We start from the raw sequence: 22,576 nt of genomic DNA on the forward strand, positions 1-22,576 counted from the left end.
CCTAGGTCAAACCCTAAAAATGTTCTCTTCTCTCCACTGTTGGTTTTCACATTGTCATGTATGTGGATATGCAGGAGAGCTATTTGTTAGCAACTTGGTACGCAGATTATATGCTCACTTGTAACCATTACCAAGTGAAGGCGGATAATTTTAATGCTAGTTGGGGGCATGTCCCAACGCTTTCATGATGTATGCTATATAGGGGGACGCATGTTCCCTCATGAACTCACCGGGATGGTGGATGGTTGTGAATGACCTTAATCATCATCATTGTCCTTCTCGTCCTCCTCTTCACCACCATCATGTAAAGCGTGACATCGGATTATGAAGAAGACCCAAAGCCTCCCTCCCTGATTGTGTTACCCTTATCATAATTCTTAGGTTCTCGATCTACCATCTCTGGAAGAGACTCCAATGCCTCCCCCTTTGTGGCATTGGAGCAAGAGCAAGGAGATCAGAGAGGGGACCATGCCTATGCCCATCCCCCACCCCCATGCCTACGGCCAGCTCTTGTGCGTCGACCTAGTGGAACACCACCAATTGAAATTAATGAGGTGTGTGCTCATACGAGCATGAGTACGAGTCACCCCTATTGACAATCTCCAACTCCCTATGAAGCTAGGCATATCTCTCCTCGTGCTCCGCATCAAGTCGAGTAGCATCATCGTCATCTGGGGGGGTTTATCTGCATTATTGCAAGTTACTAGTAACAAGACTCAAGTTAGCATTGATCATACATGTAACATCCTTATTCTGAAATAAACATTAGACCTTGCGACTTGGTCCTTGGTCATACTGTATACTTGCATTGGTCCCTCTAATTCTTTACAAGCGCAAGGTTTGCCCTGCAAAACACCAATCTCTGTAATTGTTGTGTACTGAAACTGGCCTTCAATAAATAAAAGGGCAGTAGACCTAACAAATAACCAGCCAACACCGTTACATCAGCAATTCAGCAAATATACACCTAAGAGAATGGGAGCTAGAGTGCCCCTGCACCAAGACAAAGACACAGACTGGCCCCAAACCTTAGTGCCCCTTTCGGTATTTCTTTAATTAAGTGAGAGGCCTTGAATTCCAGGCTACATAAAGGATACATCATGTAAAAACAAACAAAACCTCTCTCTCTCTAAACAGTATCGATTTCCTTCTGGCAAGCTGGCTGTACAGAAAATCTTTGCTTTCAAGTCACACCCTCTCTCTCTCTCTCTCTCACACACACACACACACACACACACACACACACACACACACACACACAGCACTAGGGCCCAGGACAAATCGTCAAGTTGGACCCCCCCAAGGTCTTTATTCATTCAGAAAATCTGAGTGCAAGAGTTAAGCTCTTGGGCTGCTTATAGAAAAATCATACGTGAATCAATTACAAGGGAGCTCAAAGCTCATTTCTTTTGGCAACATGTCAAGTGTCCAAATCCTAGATTAGCCTTAATTACATGCCTCAAAGGGCAATTTTTGGGTCTTTGTAGCACTAGGTCACACGAGCCATTCCTGGTTGCTTGCTAGGCTCCATATCGCTTAGGCCTTCAATCCCTCTTGGTACCTACAATCATTAATTGAAGTGCACAACCATGGCAACGTTAATGGTTAGTGCTTTGCATGCAAATAATAATTTGTGGACTATTCCTAGTCATTGTGGGCATCCCCACCAAACAAACATGTGCACATAACATAGAACAATTTCTTCGGTCGACCGAGGTCAACCCTCTTGGTCGTAATTAAGGGGCTTGACCATCAGTCGAAGCATCTTAATTATGGCCAAGTCTCTCCAACCGAGATTGGCACATCTTGGTTAGTTGAAGTTACCCTCTTGGTGAAAGCCAAGTCTCGTTGATCGAAGTCAACACTCTTTGACCGAAGTCAGCGCTTTGGTTAACCGTGGTTAACCATCTTGGCCGAAGCCAAGTCTTCCTAATCGGGGTTAGGCTTACTTAACCGGGGTTAAGTATCTTTGACCGAAGCCAATACTTTGACCAAAAAAATAAAACTCTTTGAACATAATTAAATAAATGAAGAATTCATTAATTATGATTAATAGATGGTCAACTAGAACTTTGACTTTGGAGTATTTACAGCTTGGTGACGCATTCTTTCTTGCATCTGGGGCATTCCACATCCCATTAGGCATCCACATACCCTGCAGGCATCCACATACCCTGCATAGCCTTTGCTGTTCACTGCTCTCACCAACCCTGGCCATAGGCCTCCATTCCTATTCTAGAAAGCTTACACACAACCTGGAACTGTTACTAGTTGTTGGGGTAAAGGCACATTGCCACCCCTTTATTAAAATTATGACACCTATGACTGTCTTAAGACAGTCATAGGGTGAAAACCTAATCCTAATAAAACCTAATGAGTTTGTGGTGTGGCTCATCACTTCACACCCGCACATTTTGGTCTCTCTCTCTCACTCTCTCCCCCTTTGCTCTTCTCCCTGCTTACACTCCTCTCAACTGGTATCAGAGCCAGCCTCACTCCCTTCCAGCCCCATCCTCCTCTCTACCCTTCCCCTTGCCTCTTGGGCTTCGTGCCCTTAGCATTGCACAGGGCAGCTGCCAGTGTGCATCGCGGGCCAGCAGGACAGCAGCGTAGGCAGCTGCAGCAGGGCGGCGCTGAACATCTGCAGCAGGGCGGCTGCAGCGCGCGGTCGAGGGCGGCGCCGAGCAGCGCACGCGTGAGCAGATCTGTGCATCGCGCGTCGCGCCGTACAGTCGTACGGACGTCCGTACATCCGTACGGACAACGTACTTTTTTCTTCGTCTGGTACCTTCGACCGTCGTACGGGCACGCGTCGGCCGTACAGTAGTACGGACAGTCGTCTGCAACAGTACGGATCGCCGTACGAACTGTGCAGGGAGTTGCTTCCGAATTTTTGCGTCAGGGAGGTGCATTTTTTGGTTTGGATCTGCGTCAGAGGAGTGCATTTCGAACTCTCTCCTTGGATCTGTACCCTGCTCAGGTACAACGAGGAGATCTGGGTCTTACCCGAGGTGCATTGCATTGCATGAAGTACAACAAGTACTTTTTCAGTTATTTTCTTTCTTCGTGGAGGACTTGTGCACAGATATCGGGATTTATGCATCTGACAGAGGATATATGCTTTTACTGGGTTTGAATCTCAGTTTACAAGTGAGCAGATCATAGGGCTTTTGCCCGGCAATTGATGCTTTGTATGCCTTGAGGTAGTGTGGTGCCAGAGTGCACACATTTGTCTCGATTTTCGCAATGTGGAGGTGACATTTTCTTGCAGGTCACATTTCTTGTGCAACACTCAGAGAACCTCAGTTGAGCCACGCTTGGCCAGGGCGCATCGAGTTTACTCGGTCCCTAACTGTCCATCGTTGACAGTGCTCAAAAGGTTCCTCATTGAGTGTTTGTACGTTGGGATCTGTGTATGTCATTTCTACACAGGGCAGTATATGCATTACACTGTTAGTTGATTTTGTCAGAAAGATTTTCACATTGTATGCTACCTCAGTGTTGAGGTGTTCTTCACTTGGTTCAGGTGTCAGATCAAGGGGCTTTTTCCCAGATTTTGTTTGAGAGCACTTGGGTTACTGACAGAGATTTTCAGATGCATTTTATCCCCTTGGCAGAAGGGTGATTGCTTGGGATTCATCCCATTTTCTGTTGCAGGTTTTGTGACAGGCTGAAGTGTCTGATTTTTTTTTGGTGTATGCCAAGTGGTTTATGCATATTAAATCAGTGCAGTACCTCATCTGAGGTGGGAGAAGTGATCAGGTCAGCAGTGTTTGTGCTTTGTCAGCTGATGATGCACTGTTAAAGCACTTGTGGAGCAACTGCAGCATTCTGAAATTACTATTCTTTCTTGAGAAATCAGAATTTTATGCCTATTTGAGCACGGTACAGTGTGTCAGAAGGTGCAGTAACTGGAGGAAATTTACTGTTTTGCTGCAGATTCTCTTGACAGTAAAAAATCAGCACTATTGTGAGTGCTCCTGACTCTTTATAGAGCAGGTTTTTTTCTGAGAAATCAGAACTTTATTCAGTCATTTTTGACTTACAGGGAGACAGGAACTTTCCTTATCTGATATGGCATCAGGGGGAAGTGAATCTTCAATTCTGAACATAAAGAAATTGGAAGGAGCACACAACTATGCATTATGGGCAGAACAGTGTTTGAATGTACTTCTGTTAAAGAAGATTTCTAAGCCCATAAAGCTGAAGGGTGTCAAGCCATCTGACATGGCAGCTGATGACTGGGAGGAGCTTGATTTGTCCGCAAGGGCAGCTATCATGCTTACTATTTCTGATACCCTTGTGTTCAATGTTCAGGCTGAAAAGACCTCTTATGGTCTATGGCACAGACTAGAAGAATTGTATGCCCAAAAGAGTTCAGCCAGTAAGGTTTATTGGTTGAAGAAGCTGGTTGATCTTCGCATGAAGGAAGGTACACCTATGACCTCACACTTGAGTGAGTTCAATGCCATCTTTACACAGCTTATTGCACAGGGATTGAACCTTGATGAGGAGTTCAAGGCTACTTTCTTGTTGTGTACCCTCCCTGAGAGTTGGGACACTTTCAAGACCACCCTGTCAAATTCAAATGTCATTCTTATGTATGCTGATGTGGAGAGCTCTCTCCTTATGGAGGAGATGAGCAGGAAAAATAATGCGGGCAGCAAGTCTTCAAATGCTTTGCAGGTACAGGATAGAGGCAGGACTCAGCAGAAGGGGAGATCTGCTAGTAAGTCCAAATCCCGCAGTCAATCCCGTGGCAAAAAGGATATTGAATGCTTTTATTGTGGCAAGAAGGGACATGTGAAGTCTAAGTGCTTCAAGTTTATACGGGATCAGAAAGCCAAGAAGGCTGAGGCAAAGGATGCAAGCAGTGGAAGCAAAGGCAAAGGCAAGGCCAAGGTAGATGACTTGGATGCAGTGAATGTTGCAGCAGAAGACAGTGAAAGTGACATGCATGATGTTTTATGCTCTTCTGCTGTAATTGCACATACTTTGGTTATTGATGGCCATGACATGCACACCTGGCTCTTGGATTCAGGTGCTTCTTTTCATGTTACTCCTCATAGGGAGTGGTTTACTTCCTACACAGGTACTCATGGAGTTGTTCATCTAGGGAACAACTATGCATGTCAGATTGCAGGGATTGGCAGTATACAGATAGTGTTCCCTGATGGACGCACATTTATGCTTGATGGTGTTCGCCATGTGCCGCAAATCAAGAAAAATCTGATTAGCACTGGCTTATTGGATGACAGTGGTTACCACACCACATTTGGGGATTCCAAATGGGTGATTACTGATGGCTAGGTTGTAGTGGCTGAGGGTTTTAAGAGTGATACCTTGTACCCTCTTTATGTTTCCAGTGTGGGTAATCATGTTGTTGCCATAACCGAGCTGCCAAAGGTTTCATTGTGGCATAGCCGGTTGGGACACATGTCTGTTAAAGGAATGCAAGAACTGTCACGTTTGGGTTATCTGCCGTCTCTTTCTTTTTCAGATTTGCCTACTTGTGATCATTGCATATTTGGCAAGCATTCTGTGACTCCTCATAAGAGGAGAACTCCCCAGAATAGAGCACCGCTTGATCTAGTGCACACTGATTTGTGTGAGATGCCACAGTTATCACTAGGGGGTGCAAAGTATTTCATTACTTTTATTGATGATGCCACACGCAGAGTGTGGGTCTATTTCTTGAAGCATAAAAGCGATGCCTTAGATGCTTTCAAGAAGTTTGTCGCTCAGGTTGAGAATCGGACAGGTCGCAGGCTGAAATGCCTTAGATCCGATAATGGGGGTGAGTATGTGTCACATGCTTTTGTGCAGTTTTGCGAAGCTAAGGGCATCAAACAGGAACTCACAGCCCCTCATAATGCATCTCAAAATGGTGTAAGTGAGCGAATGAATCGAACTATTCAGGAGAAGGTTCGATGTATGTTGTCTTATGCTGCATTGCCCCATGGCTTTTGGGCAGAAGCCGTGCAAACACAGCAGTTCACATTATTAACAGGTCGCCAAACAAGGCTTTGGAGTTGAAAGTGCCAGAGGAGATGTGGTCTGGCAAGCCACCTTCATATAAGCACTTACGTGTGTTTGGCTGCGAGTGCTTTGCTCATATACGCAAAGAACTGCGCACCAAACTGGAGCCAAAGTCTTCCAGATGCATCTTTATGGGTTATGGTGACGAAGGTGAAATGGGGTACAGGTTATGGGATCCCGTTAAATGGAAGATTTTACGCAGCAATGATGTCATCTTTAAAGAGGATAGTGTACACAAAGAACCCATGCAACCTGTGGAATACAGGAGGGTTATTTATGATGATGTCGGACAGCAAAGAATGCCCATTAATATGCAGCAGCAGGCTGCTGCAGATAATCCTGTTCAAGAGGGTATACAGGCTGAAAATCAGCCAGATAATTTTGCCAATAATGCACCATTGGATATGCCAGCAGATGGGGCTGTAGAACAGCCAGATATGGTGGTACAGCCACCCGTCATGCATGACGAACAGGCTGGACAGCAGCCTAATCCGGAACATTTTGTTAGGAGGAGCACCCGTGTACAACGGCCTCCTGACAGGTTTGTTCCAGGAGCCAACAATGTGGCTGATTTTATCATGCTGACAGATTGTGGTGAGCCTTCCAACTTCAAGGAAGCTATGGGAAGAACAGAGAAAAGGAAGTGGGAGAAAGCCATGCAGTCAGAAATGGACTCCTTACTTGAAAATGATACATGGGACTTGGTGCAGCTACCTGCAGGCAGGAAGGTTTTGCCATGCAAGTGGGTTTACAAAGTCAAAGTGGATTCAAATGCTTTACCGAGGTATAAGGCCAGATTGGTTGCCAAGGGATTTAAGCAGGAGAAGGGCATTGACTTTGATGAGATCTTTTCCCCTGTCGTCAAGATGACTACTTTGAGAGTAGTGTTAGCTCTTGTTGCTCATGAGGACATGGATTTATGTCAGATGGATGTGAAGACTGCTTTTCTTCACGGAGATCTCCATGATGAGATCTACATGAGTCAGCCAGAGGGATATGCTGTTAAAGGGAAAGAGCAGCTTGTGTGTAAGCTCAAAAGGAGCTTGTATGGACTCAAGCAGGCACCAAGAGAATGGTACAAGAAGTTTGATGCCTTCATGCAGTCTCAAGGGTATCATAGGTGTGAGACCGATCATTGCTTGTACACCAAACGGGCAAAGGATGGCAGTTTGATGCTACTCATTCTATATGTGGATGACATGCTGATTGCCAGTAAATCTCAGCATGAGATTAGTGCTTTAAAGAAACAACTGCATAAGTCTTTTGACATGAAAGACTTGGGTGACGCCAACCATATTCTTGGCATGCGGATTATTCGTGACAGGTCCAAGGGACTTTTGTTTCTGTCACAGAAGGAGTACATTGACAAAGTACTGCAGAGGTTTAAAATGGAGGGGGGGAAGTCTATTAGTACCCCGTTGCCTCCACATTTAAAACTCAGCAGTAAGGACAGCCCCAGATCAGATGATGATAAGGCTGAAATGGCCAAGGTTCCGTATGCATCTGCAGTTGGTTCTTTGATGTATGCCATGGTTGCCACTCGTCCGGATATTGCTTTTGCGGTGGGAGTCATCAGCAGCTATATGGCAAATCGAGGCAAGCGGCACTGGGAAGCAGTGAAAGGTGTCTTGAGGTATCTCAAGGGTACCAAAGACTTGTGCATATGCTATGGTAGGCAGGATGCATTGGTGCATGGTTTCACAGATTCAGACTATGCAGGAAATGCAGATAACCGGAAGTCTACTACCGGTTATATTTTCACTTTTGCAGGAGGTGCTATATCATGGGTGTCTCGGTTGCAGAAATGCATTGCACTGTCAACCACTGAAGTTGAATATGTTGCAGCCACTGAGGCTTGCAAGGAAGCAATATGGCTTACTCGGCTGGTGGGAGATTTGGGCATTACAGGAGATATGCCAGTTTTGCATTGTGATAGTCAGAGTGCTATCATGTTGGCAAAGAATCCGGTCTTTCATCAGAAGACCAAGCATATAGATGTGAAATATCATTTCATCAGGGAGGTACTGGAAGACAAGCGACTTGAGCTTGTGAAAGTGCATACTGATGATAATCTTGCAGATTTGCTCACTAAGAGCTTGCCTACAGAGCGGTTTGCACATTGCCGCCACATCATGGGATTAGGATGAGACCATTCTTATTTTATGGTCTTGTATACAGTAACTGTACATTGCTGTAATTTTTATTCTTTTCTCCCCTTTAGGCACATTGGCCTTTAGGTGGGAGGTTGTTGGGGTAAAGGCACATTGCCACCCCTTTATTAAAGTTATGACACCTATGACTGTCTTAATCATAGGGTGAAAACCTAATCCTAATAAAACCTAATGAGTTTGTGGTGTGGCTCATCACTTCACACCCGCACATTTTGGTCTCTCTCTCTCACTCTCTCCCCCTTTGCTCTTCTCCCTGCTTACACTCCTCTCACTAGTAACCACGCTTGGCTGCACAATTTCCCATAGCTGTCACTAGTGCCCAATTAGCCACCTCTCTACTCAAAGCAGAAAAGGAAAGCATACGAGAGCTTTGTCCACCGTCGAGGACTGCCACAACCTATAGTCTCTCACCCTATGAGCAGCACATAACACATTCAAATACATCATTCTCCTCTTATAATAACTACTACTTAGAAGTCACCCTTGTTGTAGAAATTAGACACTTGATATTCTTAACAATTTACATGACAAATTCACAAATCAATTATCAAGCCTCAAAACACTAAAGACAACATTGCAAATGCTCAAGAGGTTTAGGGGTAAAGGCCTTCAAAGGATTACATATATAAAATCATGACCTTATTGTGTGGAACAGCCTAGGAAACATTCCCTAGACGTTCTTATGCCCAGAGTTTTATCTTGTCTTCCTGAGCGGAATGCGTTCCCAAGTTCCATATCAATGGAATAGGGTTCCTTGGTAACAGCTAGGCTGAATAGCTCTTTCAATAAGCTGATTGATATGAAGTAACAATAGGCGCTGCCTGCTCAGCTCCTCGCGCTAGTCCTCTGCCTCACCCTACCCTCCCTTCTTCTCCCTTAGAATGCCACCCCTTTTCCTCTTCTCTTATGTTCCTGGCTATTTGTGGGCTATCTTTTGGCGTGCTCGTGGCCTATCCATGGGCTATCTTCACCCCCACTTCTCTCGCACTGGTTCCACCCCCATCTCCCTCACGATGTTTGCGCCAATGCTTGCAACCTATGAGCCCATCGTCGTTGGGCTATAGCAAGGCCTTACCTTGCCACCTTTCCACTTGGGGCCAAGACAACTGCGTCACTAGAGCCTTCAGCCCCGTGAGGAGAGACCTTGAAAGAAGGAACAAGAGAGCTGAGGCAGATAGACGGGCTGTAAGAGAGAGACCCAAGAGGGCTTGAAAGTTGAGGGAAACTAGAGATCGCAGGGTAGAGGCAGATGATAGTTGTAGCCTTATGGTAGGCACAACATACATCGAACCTTCTCCTGAATAGTTCGATTCATCCGCTCACTCACACCATTTTGAGATGCATTATGAGGGGCTGTGAGTACCTGTTTAATGCCCTTAGCTTCGCAACACTGTACAAAAGTATGTGACACATACTCACCCCCATTATCGGATCTGAGGCATTTCAGCCTGCGACTTGTCCGATTCTCAACCTGAGCGACAAACTTCTTGAAAGCCTCTAAGGCATCGCTCTTATGCTTTAAGAAATAGACCCACACTTTGCGTGTGGCATCATCAATAAAAGTAATGAAATACTTTGCACCCCCTAGTGATAGCTGTGGCATCTCACACAAATCAGTGTGCACTAGATCAAGCGGTGCTCTATTCTGGGGAGTTCTCCTCTTATGAGGAGTCATAGAATGCTTTCCAAAAATGCAATGATCACAAGTAGGCAAATTTGAAAATGAAAGAGACGGCAGATAACCCAAACGTGACAGTTCTTGCATTCCTTTAACGGACATGTGTCCCAACCGGCTATGCCACAATGAAACCTTTGGCAGCTCGGTTATGGCAACAACATGATTACCTACACTGGAAACATAAAGAGGGTACAAGGTATCACTCTTATAACCCTCAGCCACTACAACGTGGCCATCAGTAATCACCCATTTGGAATCCCCAAATGTGGTGTGGTAACCACTGTCATCCAACAAGCCAGTGCTAATCAGATTTTTCTTGATTTGCGGCACATGGCGAACACCATCAAGCATAAATATGCGTCCATCAGGGAATACTATCTGTATACTGCCAATCCCTGCAATCTGACATGCATAGTTGTTCCCAAGGTGAACAACTCCATGAGTACCTGTGTAGGAAGTAAACCACTCCCTATGAGGAGTAACATGAAAAGAAGCACCTGAATCCAAGAGCCAGGTGTGCATGTCATGGCCATCAATAACCAATGTATGTGCAATTACAGCAGAAGAGCATAAAACATCATGCCTGTCACTTTCACTGTCTTCTGCTGCAACATTCACTGCATCCAAGTCATCTGCCTTGGCCTTGCCTTGCCTTTGCCTTTGCTTCCACTGCATGCATCCTTTGCCTCAGCCTTCTTGGCTTTCTGATCCCGTATAAACTTGAAGCACTTAGACTTCACATGTCCCTTCTTGCCACAATAAAAGCATTCAATATCCTTTTTGCCACGGGACTGACTGCGGGATTTGGACTTACTAGCAGATCTCCCCTTCTGCTGAGTCGTGCCTCTTTCCTGTACCTGTAAAGCATTTGAAGACTTGCTGCCCGCATTATTCTTCCTGCTCATCTCCTCCATAAGGAGAGAGCTCTTCACATCAGCATATATAAGAGTGATATTTGAATTAGACAGGGTGGTCTTGAAAGTGTCCCAACTCTCAGGGAGGGTACACAACAAGAAAGTAGCCTTGAACTCCTCATCAAGGTTCAACCCCTGTGCAATCAGCTGTGTAAAGATGGCATTGAACTCACTCAAGTGTGAGGTCATAGCTGTACCTTCCTTCATGCGAAGATCAACCAGCTTCTTCAACCAATAAACCTTACTGGCTGAACTCTTTTGGGCATACAACTCTGCTAGCCTCTGCCATAGGCCATAAGAGGTCTTTTCAGCCTGAACATTGAACACAAGAGAATCACTGAGAGTAAGCATGATAGCAGCCCTCGCGGACAAATCTAGCTCCTCCCACTCATCATCTGACATCCCAGATGGCTTGGCACCCTTCACCCTTATGGGCTTAGAAATCTTCTTTAGCAGAAGTACATTCAAACACTGTTCTGCCCATAATGCATAATTGTGTGCCCCTTCCAATTTCTTTATGTTCAGAATTGATGATTCACTTCCCCCTGATGCCATATCAGATAAGGAAAGTACCTGACTCCCTGTAAGTCAAAAATTGACTGAATAAAATTCTGATTTCTCAGAAAAACCTGCTCTATCAAGAGCCAGGAGCACTCACAATAGTGCTGTTTTTACTGTCAAAAAATTTGCAGCAAAACAGAAAAATTTCCCTCCAGTTATTGTACCTTCTGACACTGTACCGTGCTCAAATAGGCATAAAACAGTAATTTCAGAATGCTGCAGCTGTTCCACAGGTGCTTTATCAGTGCATCATCAGCTGACGAAGCACAAAACACTGCTGTCCTGGACACTTCTCCCACCTCAGATGAGGTATTGCACTGATTTTATATGCATAAACCACTTGTCATACACTGTTTTGTTCACTGAAAAGAGGCTCCATACACTTCAGCCTGTCACAAACCTGCAACAGAAAATGGGACAAATCCCAAGCAATCACCCTTCTGTCAAGGGGATAAAAGGCATCTGAAGGTCTCAAACAGTAACTCAAGTGCTCTCAAGCAAAATCTGGGCAAAAGCCCCTTGTTTTGACACCTGTACCAAGTGAAAAACACCTCAACACTGAGGTAGCATACAAAATACAGCGCTCTCCTGGCACTTTCACCTGACAATGCAATGCATAAACGGCCCTGTGTACACAATAACAACACAGATCCCAACGTACAAGCACTGAAGAAAAAATCTTTTGAGCATTGTCAACGATGGACAGTTAGGGACCGAGTAAACTCGATGCGCCCTGGCCAAGCGTGGCTCAACTGAGATTTTTCAAGGTGTCGTACACAAAATGTGACCTGCAGAAATGTCACTGAATACACTGCGGAAACAAGACCAATGTGAGCTCCCTGGCTCCACACTGCCTCAAGGCATACACTGCATAAACTTCCAGGCAAAAGCCCTTTGAAAAATGTCACCCAAAAGCTGAGATTTGCACTCAGCAAAAGCATAAAAGCCCTCTGCAAAATCAAGGCATTTGACCTTACCGAAACAAGGTAACTGTGCAACCACCACACACTGTGGTACTAGTCACCTCAAGCACGAGGGACACGAGGGTACTTGCTGTACCTTCAACTCACAGTTTTAAGAACTGAACAGCCGGGAATGTGAAGAGCAGAGTGCTCTCTCTTTTTCTTCTTTCCCAAAAAAAAAAAAAACTGCTGTACCTGCTGTACTTTCTGTACCTGCTGTACCGGCTGTACTTGCTGTACCTGCTGTACCTGTGCAGGGTACAAATCCCAAAAAAAGGAGATTCGAAATGCACCTTCCCTGACGCAGCAGCCTCCCTGACGAAGTTCTCTCTGACGCAGTCCGTACAGTACGGCCGCCTGTATGGTGTCCGTACGGCAGTACGGACGGCCGTACGTCCGTACAACGACTGTACGGTGCGCAACCTGGCTGCGCACACGCAGCTAGCAGCAGCTAGCTGCTGCTGCGGCTAAGGCTGCCCCGCGCTGCCTGCGTGCACGCCTGCGCGCCGCCTCTCTGCCCGCGCTGCCCACGCTGCCTGCGCAATGCCCAGCTCCACCCGCGCGCTCTGCCTGCGCTACCCGCTGCGCTGCCCCGCTGTGAGCTTGCTGCTGAGGGCACGAGGCCCGAGGGGATAAGGAGGGGTAGGCAGAAGTGGAGAGGGAGAGAATGAAGGCTCTGATACCAGTTGAGAGGGAAAGAGTGAGGGAGAAGAACAACGGAGAGAGAGTGAGAGAGAGGGGTGACACAAAAGATGTGGGTGTGAAGTGTTGAGCCACACCACAAACTCATAGGTTTTATTAGGATTAGGTTTTTCACCCTATAGGTGTCATATCTTTAATAAAAGGGTGGCAATGTGCCTTTACCCCAACAGGTAGGACCGTGTAGCACCCATAGTTCTATAGAGTTATTATTTGGATAAATTCATCATTTTGGTAAAGATGGACTATTGTTTAAACTAAGTGAGCATGGCATGCCACATGTCCCTCATATCAGCTGTATGAAGTTGGAGCACTTGGTCAAGAACGATGATGTACAGATGTGTTTTGGTGATTTGGTTAATGTTGATTTCCCAATGTTGCTTCAAAAGCAATAGCCAATAAGGAATTCATATTCTATATGCTCATCCCCCCAAAATGAAATGCTTAAAGATGTCACAAAAGGCTAATAAGAGGCTGGAAATTACTGAAGGTGATCTGATGAAGATGCAAAAAAGTGGCTGTAAAGTCAGGTGTGCCTGTTAAAAGTTAGAAGCTGCTTCAGAACACTTCTTGGAGCATGTAAAAACTTGAAAACTGCATGTGATTGGAATATCTTCAGCCAGTAGCACACATATGCAAGAAAAGCATAGGAATTGCAGAAGCTGCAGTTTTTACTAAATAAATGTCTTGAAATCCAAAAGAAGTGCAACACTTACTTTATATATGCATACTGACTACACTGGCATCACCATGCATTTGTACATACATGTTTGTACCAAATGTGTGGAATTTGTCTGTGTGTCTTAGGATAGAAATTTAGTTGTTCTACCACTTTTTCAACCTTTATATTTTGCTTGAGCTTGGTAGCTACTTGAAAGAATTCTAGCTGTCCGACAGGTAGTATTTCAAGTTCTATTAATTGAGTTTTAACATCCTATGGAAACTGATCTTGGATGCGCAAGTCTTTCGGTTTGCAACTACTTGGGACTTTGCTCAGATATGAACTTTTGCTTCTTTGGTCTTGATGTTCATTAACTTGGATGCCCAATCATGCAATACCTTGGCACTTTTCAACCAAGGCCTGCCTAGTAATATGGGATAACTGTTCTCTTTCATTGGAATTACGAGCAAACTGATAGTATAATACTATTTGCCACCAATGGTAAGAACTATACCTAAAATTATACCTAGTGGTTCCACTAGTCGTTGATCCGTCATGCAAACTTGGAATGGAGAAGTCTCTAGATTCTTGAGCTTGAATCATCTAACAGTTGTTTTCAAGATTATCTTCTCTATAGAACTACAACATCTAAAAGCATACCAATGCCCCCACCCCCTGAAAGCGTTCACACACACACACATTTTTTTGTGTGGTGAAACCATATATTTCTGTGTGGGAAACCTCAAAAGAGGTGAAAACCCACCATGAAGTACAAAAGTAAAAAGTTTACAAGTAGGTCCCTAGAAAAAGCCAGATAAGTAGAGATCCAATATTGATGAGGCATTGGTATCCAGTCCAGCAGAAGTATCCATATTAACAACCTTAGTCTGAGTAACTTGCTCTTGCAAATGCACAGTTGCAAATGCACACACACACACACACACACACACACACACATACATCACACAAATGCACACCCAACACAACACAATCTTCTGTTTCAATGTTTAACTCTGGTTTTGACTGCTACTCAGATATGCTATGCTGCAAAAACATGGTACGGTGACTTTTTGGGTATGGTTATATTTGGTGCAAGCGAGATGAGTAGGAATGTGGACTTTGGGGATGAGACAACTACAATGGTATGCAAATTTGTTCTCCGTGCATCCTCCGCAACAATACTCCAGGAAATCACAGCAGATGTGCAGGAATGGCTGGATGATCTCACAGATGGAGCTGCAACATTTGTTCCGGAGGAAGATGTGCATGCAGCAGCAGCAGAAAAGCTTAAAAGGTCAATGGAACAGATGGCAGCTTTTAAGGCAGCAGCAGCTGCCCGGCCACCACCACCACCACCACCCACGAAAGAAGAAGATGACAGCCTTATTCCTGGAGTAAAGCCTGCTGAACCATCAACATTAACCAAATTTTCAGCAGAGGAAATAGAACATCGAGCCTTACAAGCTGCAGTATTGCAGGAGTGGGAGATGTTTCGTGTGAAGCAGTCTAACAGGGTCCAAACATTATAATTTGACAAGCTAGAATCATAGAAACTTAAAGTGCTATAAACCTTGCAGGTGAAGGCTGGTCTTGTGGGAGAGAGTGCAATGGTCACAGCATGCCTTGATTCCATGCTGGAATTTACCCATGGACGGAGCGGAGCACGCTCGCATGCATGCACACACAAATGCACGACTGGAGATGGGGTTTTTCAGTTGTCTGTTCCTTCATCGGAAAATATTTCAACTTTCGATCTTTCTACTTGGAAAAATGATCATTGCAGGCAAGGTATTTGTATTTGGTTGTGTACAAGTTTCCTTGTGCATGTTTTTTAACAGTTTACTGAGGGTGTTTACCACATGTTTTGCCACTCCTATTTCCTTGTCTGTAGCTGACAATCACATTTGATGCTATCTATGATTTTTTGTTTCTATGCTAGTAAGTATGGTGCTTGAACCTTTGTATCTTCTTCATTATGTTAAGACTATGATAACGAGTAGGGTTTGATGCATAGTTACTAGGGAACGTGAACGGCAACGGAACGTCGACCCCCTGGGGAACGGGAACGCCCAAATCCTAGGGAACGTGAACGGGAAGGGAACGCCACGTCACCATACCCATAAATAAACATACTATTATATACATTAGAAAGCTTAAACTTAGAATCCAAGACGCAAAAACATTGCAATTGCTTTTGGAGTAAGCCTTAAGGACTCAAGACTCGGGACATAGTTCACGACTAATCATTGATAATAGAATCTAGATTAATCATTATAGCTTGCCAATGGCATACAAAAGCAAAGTCCATCAGAGACAAGGCATAAACATATGAGATTATCTTGAGTCTTGGAATCTTGAATCTGGATACAAGAAAAGGAGAGTGACACCTACTACTGAGGCTCCTAGAACTTAAAAAACTAGCTGCTACATGCATGATCCACTCAACACTGTCAACATCAATGATCAATCTAAATCTGCAGCATTGTGGTTGCTGCCCTCTTCCTCCTCTTCATCATCTCCATCATCTGGTTGATCTCCATCTTCTTGGTCATCTCCAACATCATCCATGGATGCACCCACCACAGGAACGATTTGCTGGCATGTTGCCTTACCATTCTTCTCTTGCCATCCAATGAATTCCTCATGGCTGTATCCAGCATTCATCTTCTGAAGCAAACGTAAGTTTGCATGCACAAACACAAGGTCACTTGCCTTTTGTGTCCCAAGTCTGTTTCTCTTCTTTGATGCAATGTGCCCAAAGCTACTCCACAAGTGCTCACAAGGAGAGGAACTTGCTCCTTGACTCAAAATGCGAATAGCCAAGTTTTGCAACAAAGGTGTATCAGTCCCATAATCCTCCCACCATAGAGCAGACCTCACAATATACCTGTCCCTTTGTGCATCCTCAGAGCCACACATTCCATATTTCTTCCTATAAAAAGCCAGCCTTCGCTCTTGTGCATCTGGTACCATTTGCTTCAGTATCTTCTCCCATTCTCGCATCACCTCCTTATTTGACTCTTGCTTGTTACCTTGAAATTCAGGTTCCAAGACATAAGTTGCAGCATGCAAGGATGAATGATAGGAGTTCCACCGGTCCACTGCCAAGTCTACTAATTCTTGCTTCCTATTAGGATTAGTCACCACCTCCTTTACATTTTCAATCATTTTGTCCATCCCCTCATAAACTTTGCCAATGCATGGCTCATCACTATCCATAAGCCTTATCAAAAGGATGATGGGCTTCACTATTTTCACCATATGATTGACATCCTCCCAATAGGCATCAGATAAGCATAAAGACTTGCATTCCAAGGCATTTGCACTCTTTGATTCCTTCCACGCCTCCCATTCATTACACACAACAAGCTGCCTTAGAGCATTTTTTACCTCTAGAAGACGCTCCAACATGATGAAGTTGTATGCAAAACGTGTCTCTGAATACTTCAAGAGGTCTTTGGAGGCAAGCTTACAATACACTGCAAGAATGTAGTGGTGTTGTGTGATAAAACCAATAATATCCTTTGCAAAATCAATTATTGGATGAACCCAAGCAAGCTTCCCTATGTCCTTCAGCAAGTTATTCAAGCAATGTGCCATGCAAGCACTAAAAGTGAGCTTAGGATAACGTGCCTCCAAAATGCGACCTGCTGCCCTGTTGGAATTCTCCCTATCTGCTATGAATTGAATGACATAATCAGCCCCCACCTCATTAATAGATTCACTCCACAAATCAGCCAACCTCTCTGCTGTCTTTCCGCCCTCTGAGTTATCAATGGACTTCAAGAAGCATGACTTACCCCTGCAATATGCAACTATGCCCTGAATAGATCGACTACATGTATCACTCCATCCATCACCCATCAAGGTAGCACCAAATGTCTTCCATTTCTCTTTAACAAGCTTCAAAGCCCGCTCTATGCTGTGCTTCTCTCCTAAAATCTTGGTTCTTAAGGCTTCATAAGATGGCGGTGTGTAAGAGGGACCAAAAGCTGCAATAGCCCTCACCATATCCACAAAATAAGGATCGCGGGCTTGATTCAAGGCAATGTCACCACTATTAAAAAAACGCCCCACTGCATCATCTACCTTTGCCTTCCTGCCAGGGTGCCAAGTGGCAGCTAAGGAGCTTGTTTCTTGCCCTTCCCAAGACTGGAAGTGGCAACTGAAATAGAAGGCGTTGCTGAGATTGGAATACTTGTAGACACTGCACTTCCAACAGGCATAAAAGCTCGAGCACCATGCTTAGATGCATTTGCCAATGCTTTTAAGTGTAAAAGAACATATTCTGGCACTGAAGAACATATGCTAATGCCTTTATTCTGCTCTCCTAACAAGTGAGCTTTCACTCTCACTGAACTGCCAGTCTTTGGCTGGCCACAATAGCGGCATGTCCATTTTCGTGAACCTCCTGCAAGCACCTCCTCGGGATTTAGAAGGTCCACTTCCTTCCACCAAAGGGATTGGGCATCAGGGCGTGGAGGAGCCATGAGAATTCAAACTAGTGCACAATAGTCTATTGCCAATAGTTCATAGAAGCTAGTGTAGCTGCCAAGGCCCATCCTCTAGCGGCAAGCTAGAACTCTTATTTTGTGTAGCCTTCACCTGTGTATGCAGTCGAAAGATGGGCGTTAGCGTAGCTGGATGCTGTCTGTCTTGTGCCGTCGCCTGTGTGTGTTGGAACACTTGCATGCAATAGGCTAGCTATGCGTAGGCTAGCTGTGCGTTGGCTAGCTGTAGCATAGGCTGTAGCGTAGGCTAGCGTAGCTTGATAGGCTATAGCGTTAGCAAGCTGCTAGGCATAGGCTAGGCGTTGCATGCAGCCTTGCAGGTCGAAGCAAGCTTGCAAGCGGCGAACACGCAAAGCATGGAGGTTGACTACAAGCGGGAACACAGAGCAGCGAATCGCGCCGATTAGATTAGGATTAGATAATTTGCCCCAAATCTTTACCTGCATGAAGGGAACAGTTTAGGGAACGTTCCCTAGACGTTCCACAAGGGATATGGAATGTTCCATAGCCGTTCTAGAGGCCAGACGTTCCACATACGTTCTCCTCAAGTTGAGTGAAGAGAACGCCATTCCAATGTTCCATAGCTATGGAACGGCGTTCCCTGGTAACTATGGTTTGATGACGCATGGTTTTTGACAATGGCAAAGTTTTGTTAGGGCTTATTGCATGTCGGTAGGTATTAAGCTCACCTTTGGAGCAAAGCATAGGCAACCTGAACTTTGACACGCCACATTGTTTATCAACATTTGTTGAGAGTGAAATAAGACCTTAAATTCTTTCCTCGATAGAAAGCCACTCTTTTCATTATTACCCTCGGTATATAATGCTGTTTCCATTTTTTGAGCCTTCGTAAAATCTCTTACCTATGGAGGCTCTGCATTAAAAATCAGCATTTTCATTGAACACATTGTACCATAAAAGAGGAAATATGACTTCCCTTGGAGTACAGCGGTGACAAAACAAGTACCAACTTGACCCGACTCAAGGTTACAAGGGGAGTGCGATTTTGGACAGATAAAAGAGTAATACAATGAATTTCACCACATAGAAGAGACAGGAGTACTTTAAAGGAGCGGTGACAAACACCAAGTTTTGAAGGCCAAATATATCAGAATTGATGCTGAGATAACAAACAATTAGAGCAAAGAGATAATGATTTACAAAGTTCACCTCACTACTTCTAGTTCAGACGATAGAAATCTGGCAGCCCACTCAGCCATTGACGGCTCGAAAAAGGGGTCTGCAGGGAGGCTGCACCATTGAGCCAGACCTAAAATTGTAAGCTGGCAAGTTGATACTAAGTGGAGTCTGGAATTTGCCAGAAAGAGGAAATTGTAGCCTCGAAGATTGTAAGTTTGGTCATAAAAAAGAAGCTTGATGCCATGCATAACACAAGATCAAGTGAAACCAGAGGTATTATTGGATCAATTAGGAAAAGCTCCGGTATAGACTCCCCAAAAAACATGTGAAGGAGTCTCATGCAAGAAGAGATTTCTTAGGTTAATGTGACACCTTCATGTTGCAATTAGAAGTAGTACTTGTCAGGAGAGCTGGACAAAATCAATTGCACACTTCTTGAATATTGTACATGCATTTTGTGTCGATTAAGTAAAACACATAGACCTTGTAAGATCTATGGTAAGCACATAAGAGCAAGCAATTTGTTGCTGATTATTGTGTTGGTTCCACGGATATATATTTATTAGAAGCATTGCATGGGCACGAGTGTTCACGACTTTATTTGGTGGCTCGTAGAATATGAAGAACCATGGAAAAAGTTACAAGTCATTGTGGTGATTTAGCAAGTATATTTGGTTAGAGGTGTGATTCCTTCAAGTATTTCACACACAAACTTATGTTTTAGGAGTAGCTTTGAAATGCCCAAGGTTATTGAGATACAAATAGTCAACAATGTTGGTTGTACATTGACACTCTTAGATGGTTTGTTGGGACAAGAACATCTTGGAGGATAATCCAACGATGACTTACAAAGAGGGTGGTGAAGTGGCACAATACAAGATTCACAGAGGGACGACTATGCAAAGGTGCACAATTTATGTCAAACTACAACCATGTGCAACACCTAGGTATAAAAAGGAGTGCCAATAATGAGTAGCAAGCAACAATGTTATCAAGATGAAACATGGAGCCAACTCGAACATTAGTCAAAATGGTTGTGGTTCAACAATGGAGTAAAGTGTCCACATCCAAATTGGGATTGTAAAATGTAAATTGGAAACACAAAGGAAGACCAAGTTATAGGATTGGAGAGATGGAAAGCTTCTTTTACGTAAGTTCCACAATATCCAAAACAAATGTACATGAGTACATGCATATATCCACAACTAGGAAGTCCATTCTCTAAATGAGATTTTTTTGAGAGAACATTTTCAAGCAAGTTTCATGACTCTTGTGTTTTAGTTCTTATGTCCTTATGATTTGCACAAAAGCCATCAACTTGACATTTTTAGTTAATAAGAGCTCGTGCTTCAATAGTGTATATTTGATTTGTGGCGGCACCCCACCTAACCTGACACCTCATCCATCATCCTGTCCCCACCTTTCAACATCAATAACCTTTGCATCCTCCACACCCCTTCTCTCAATCCCTTGATCTCAATGCCTCAGCTTGCGCGACACGTAGTCCGTTGACACCAACTCAAACCTAATAGCCCACCCATTTGGGCAACAATATTTCATCTTGACACTAGGTTTAGCCTAGCAATGCCCTTTCTTTCACCCTTAAATTCTACTATGTTATTTTGTGCATCTTGGAGGGTGGGATTGTGCATCAAAGGGCTTGGAAACCTCACTCCCCTCTCTCTAAAATCCTCGAACATACTAACATACACAAAGTAATGGGTTATTTCAAACTTTCAGTTAGGGGTGCAGCTCTTGTAAATTTTGGCTTGAAAAGGCCTATTGTTTTCTTTGTATGTGCCCATATCATTAGATTAAAGCTTCACATTGCTTATTGCTATTGAAATAGTTTGTTTGCATGTGTGTTATGTCAAAGTTTTGCGTAAGCCTCTTCTTACTTAGTATGAGTGGATAATGGAATTGCAAATTTTCAAGTTAACACCATGAATCTATTTAGTATCTTGATGTAAAGAGCTCATCATGGGTTGCTCTCTAGTGTACGTAGTCATAAGGCTACCTATTGCTTTGTGTTTTCTTAGAATTTAGATTATGCATGGCTCCTTCCTGAGATAACATTGGTTACTAAAGATGAAATGGGAAAAGAGATTGCATTCTTTCTTAATCCTTGCAAGTCTCTTTGTAGTACCATAGTGCTTGCACATGTTTGTGAATGTCATTGACCCTTTTGATACGTCCTCTTTTGTGCTTTCCAATTCACACCTAAATAAAATCTTGAGAACAAAATTTCTTTTACAAATTGAATGCCATTATACCACAATTTCTCCCTATTGTGGAGGTTAAAGGTCACTGTGTCTTTACCCCGGTTATGTATAATACTCAAACACATATATAAATGAATGAAAAAGAAGATTAGGCTAGTTCTGCACCCACCAAAACTTGTGTGGCTCTCTGTTTCTCTCTCTCCCTCTTCTATTCTTGCTTCCGTTGAGAGCACTCTCAACTGGTATCAGAGCCCGGGTGATCTAGCTGAGCGTGCGTGAATGCTTGAAGCTCAGTAGCTCTGTGGGAGGAAGGAGAAGCTCTGTGGGAAGCTTTGTGGGTGACTTTACTTGCATCCGAGTGTGTGGAGACCTTGGAGGAACCTTTGGAAAAGTCACTTTGGTTTTGCGAAGTGGTTTTGAGAGCGTGTTAAGTGGTTTCAAAGAAAAGGCATTTTTTTGAGCTTTTCCCTATTCCGTTCGATGACAGAGACTCCATATTGACTTGTAGAGGAACCTATTGCTTGCTTTTGGTGTCCACTTCACTTCAGGAGCTTGGAAACACCTTCATTCTTGAATCTGGGATCATTTCATTGGATTTCTGACTCATTGTGTTGGTTTCTGCGTTTTTCTGCCCGGGTGTTGAAACTCAAGTTTGGAGCAACTATTTGCAAATCTGTCAGTTCCGGTGGACTCAGGAGGTCCTAAAACTTCTATGTTGCTCATCATTCGCACTCCGGTGGAGTTTACAAATAGCTCTGTTTCCAAAAACGTTTCTCAGTTCGTGTGTTGGACCCAGTGATTGAGACCACGGTTTCCAAAACCGTCTGTCCCATTGCTTTCCAGATGCCTAAAAACCCCTACCTGTCAGTTCTTACGTGATTTGGTGGAGGATTTTCAGAGTTATAGATCTCTGTGTATTCGATTTCGTCTCTCTATTATGCATTTTTCATTCTAAGGTTTTGAAATCTTAGATTTATGCCACATGGCAGTGGATAAGTGTTGACTCCCACTTCTCACT

At 44.0% G+C, this 22,576-nt stretch overlaps 2 protein-coding genes across 2 annotated transcripts in view; one reads left to right on the forward strand and one right to left on the reverse strand.

Annotated features, from left to right (window-relative positions):
* TPLATE (ARM repeat superfamily protein) overlaps nt 1-15,286 on the forward strand; it is a 65,051-nt gene extending 49,765 nt beyond the window's left edge. The window contains exon 6 of the mRNA XM_087372984.1: nt 14,720-15,286. Within this exon, the coding sequence (XP_087229110.1) occupies nt 14,720-15,214 (495 nt within the window). The 3' untranslated portion in view covers nt 15,215-15,286. The remainder of the gene's footprint in view (nt 1-14,719) is intronic.
* An 862-nt stretch (nt 15,287-16,148) lies between these two features.
* Nucleotides 16,149-17,696, reverse strand: LOC147903207 (uncharacterized). Its single transcript, XM_087371133.1, has one exon. It carries the CDS (start codon nt 17,694-17,696, stop codon nt 16,149-16,151), a length of 1,548 nt encoding a protein of 515 aa, XP_087227259.1.
* Nucleotides 17,697-22,576: the final 4,880 nt, after the last annotated feature.

This window comes from Dipteris shenzhenensis, chromosome 3 (genome assembly GCF_047967505.1).
Source record: "Dipteris shenzhenensis isolate YYH24624 ecotype China chromosome 3, Dip_SZ_1.0, whole genome shotgun sequence".
Classification (NCBI taxonomy): domain Eukaryota; kingdom Viridiplantae; phylum Streptophyta; class Polypodiopsida; order Gleicheniales; family Dipteridaceae; genus Dipteris; species Dipteris shenzhenensis.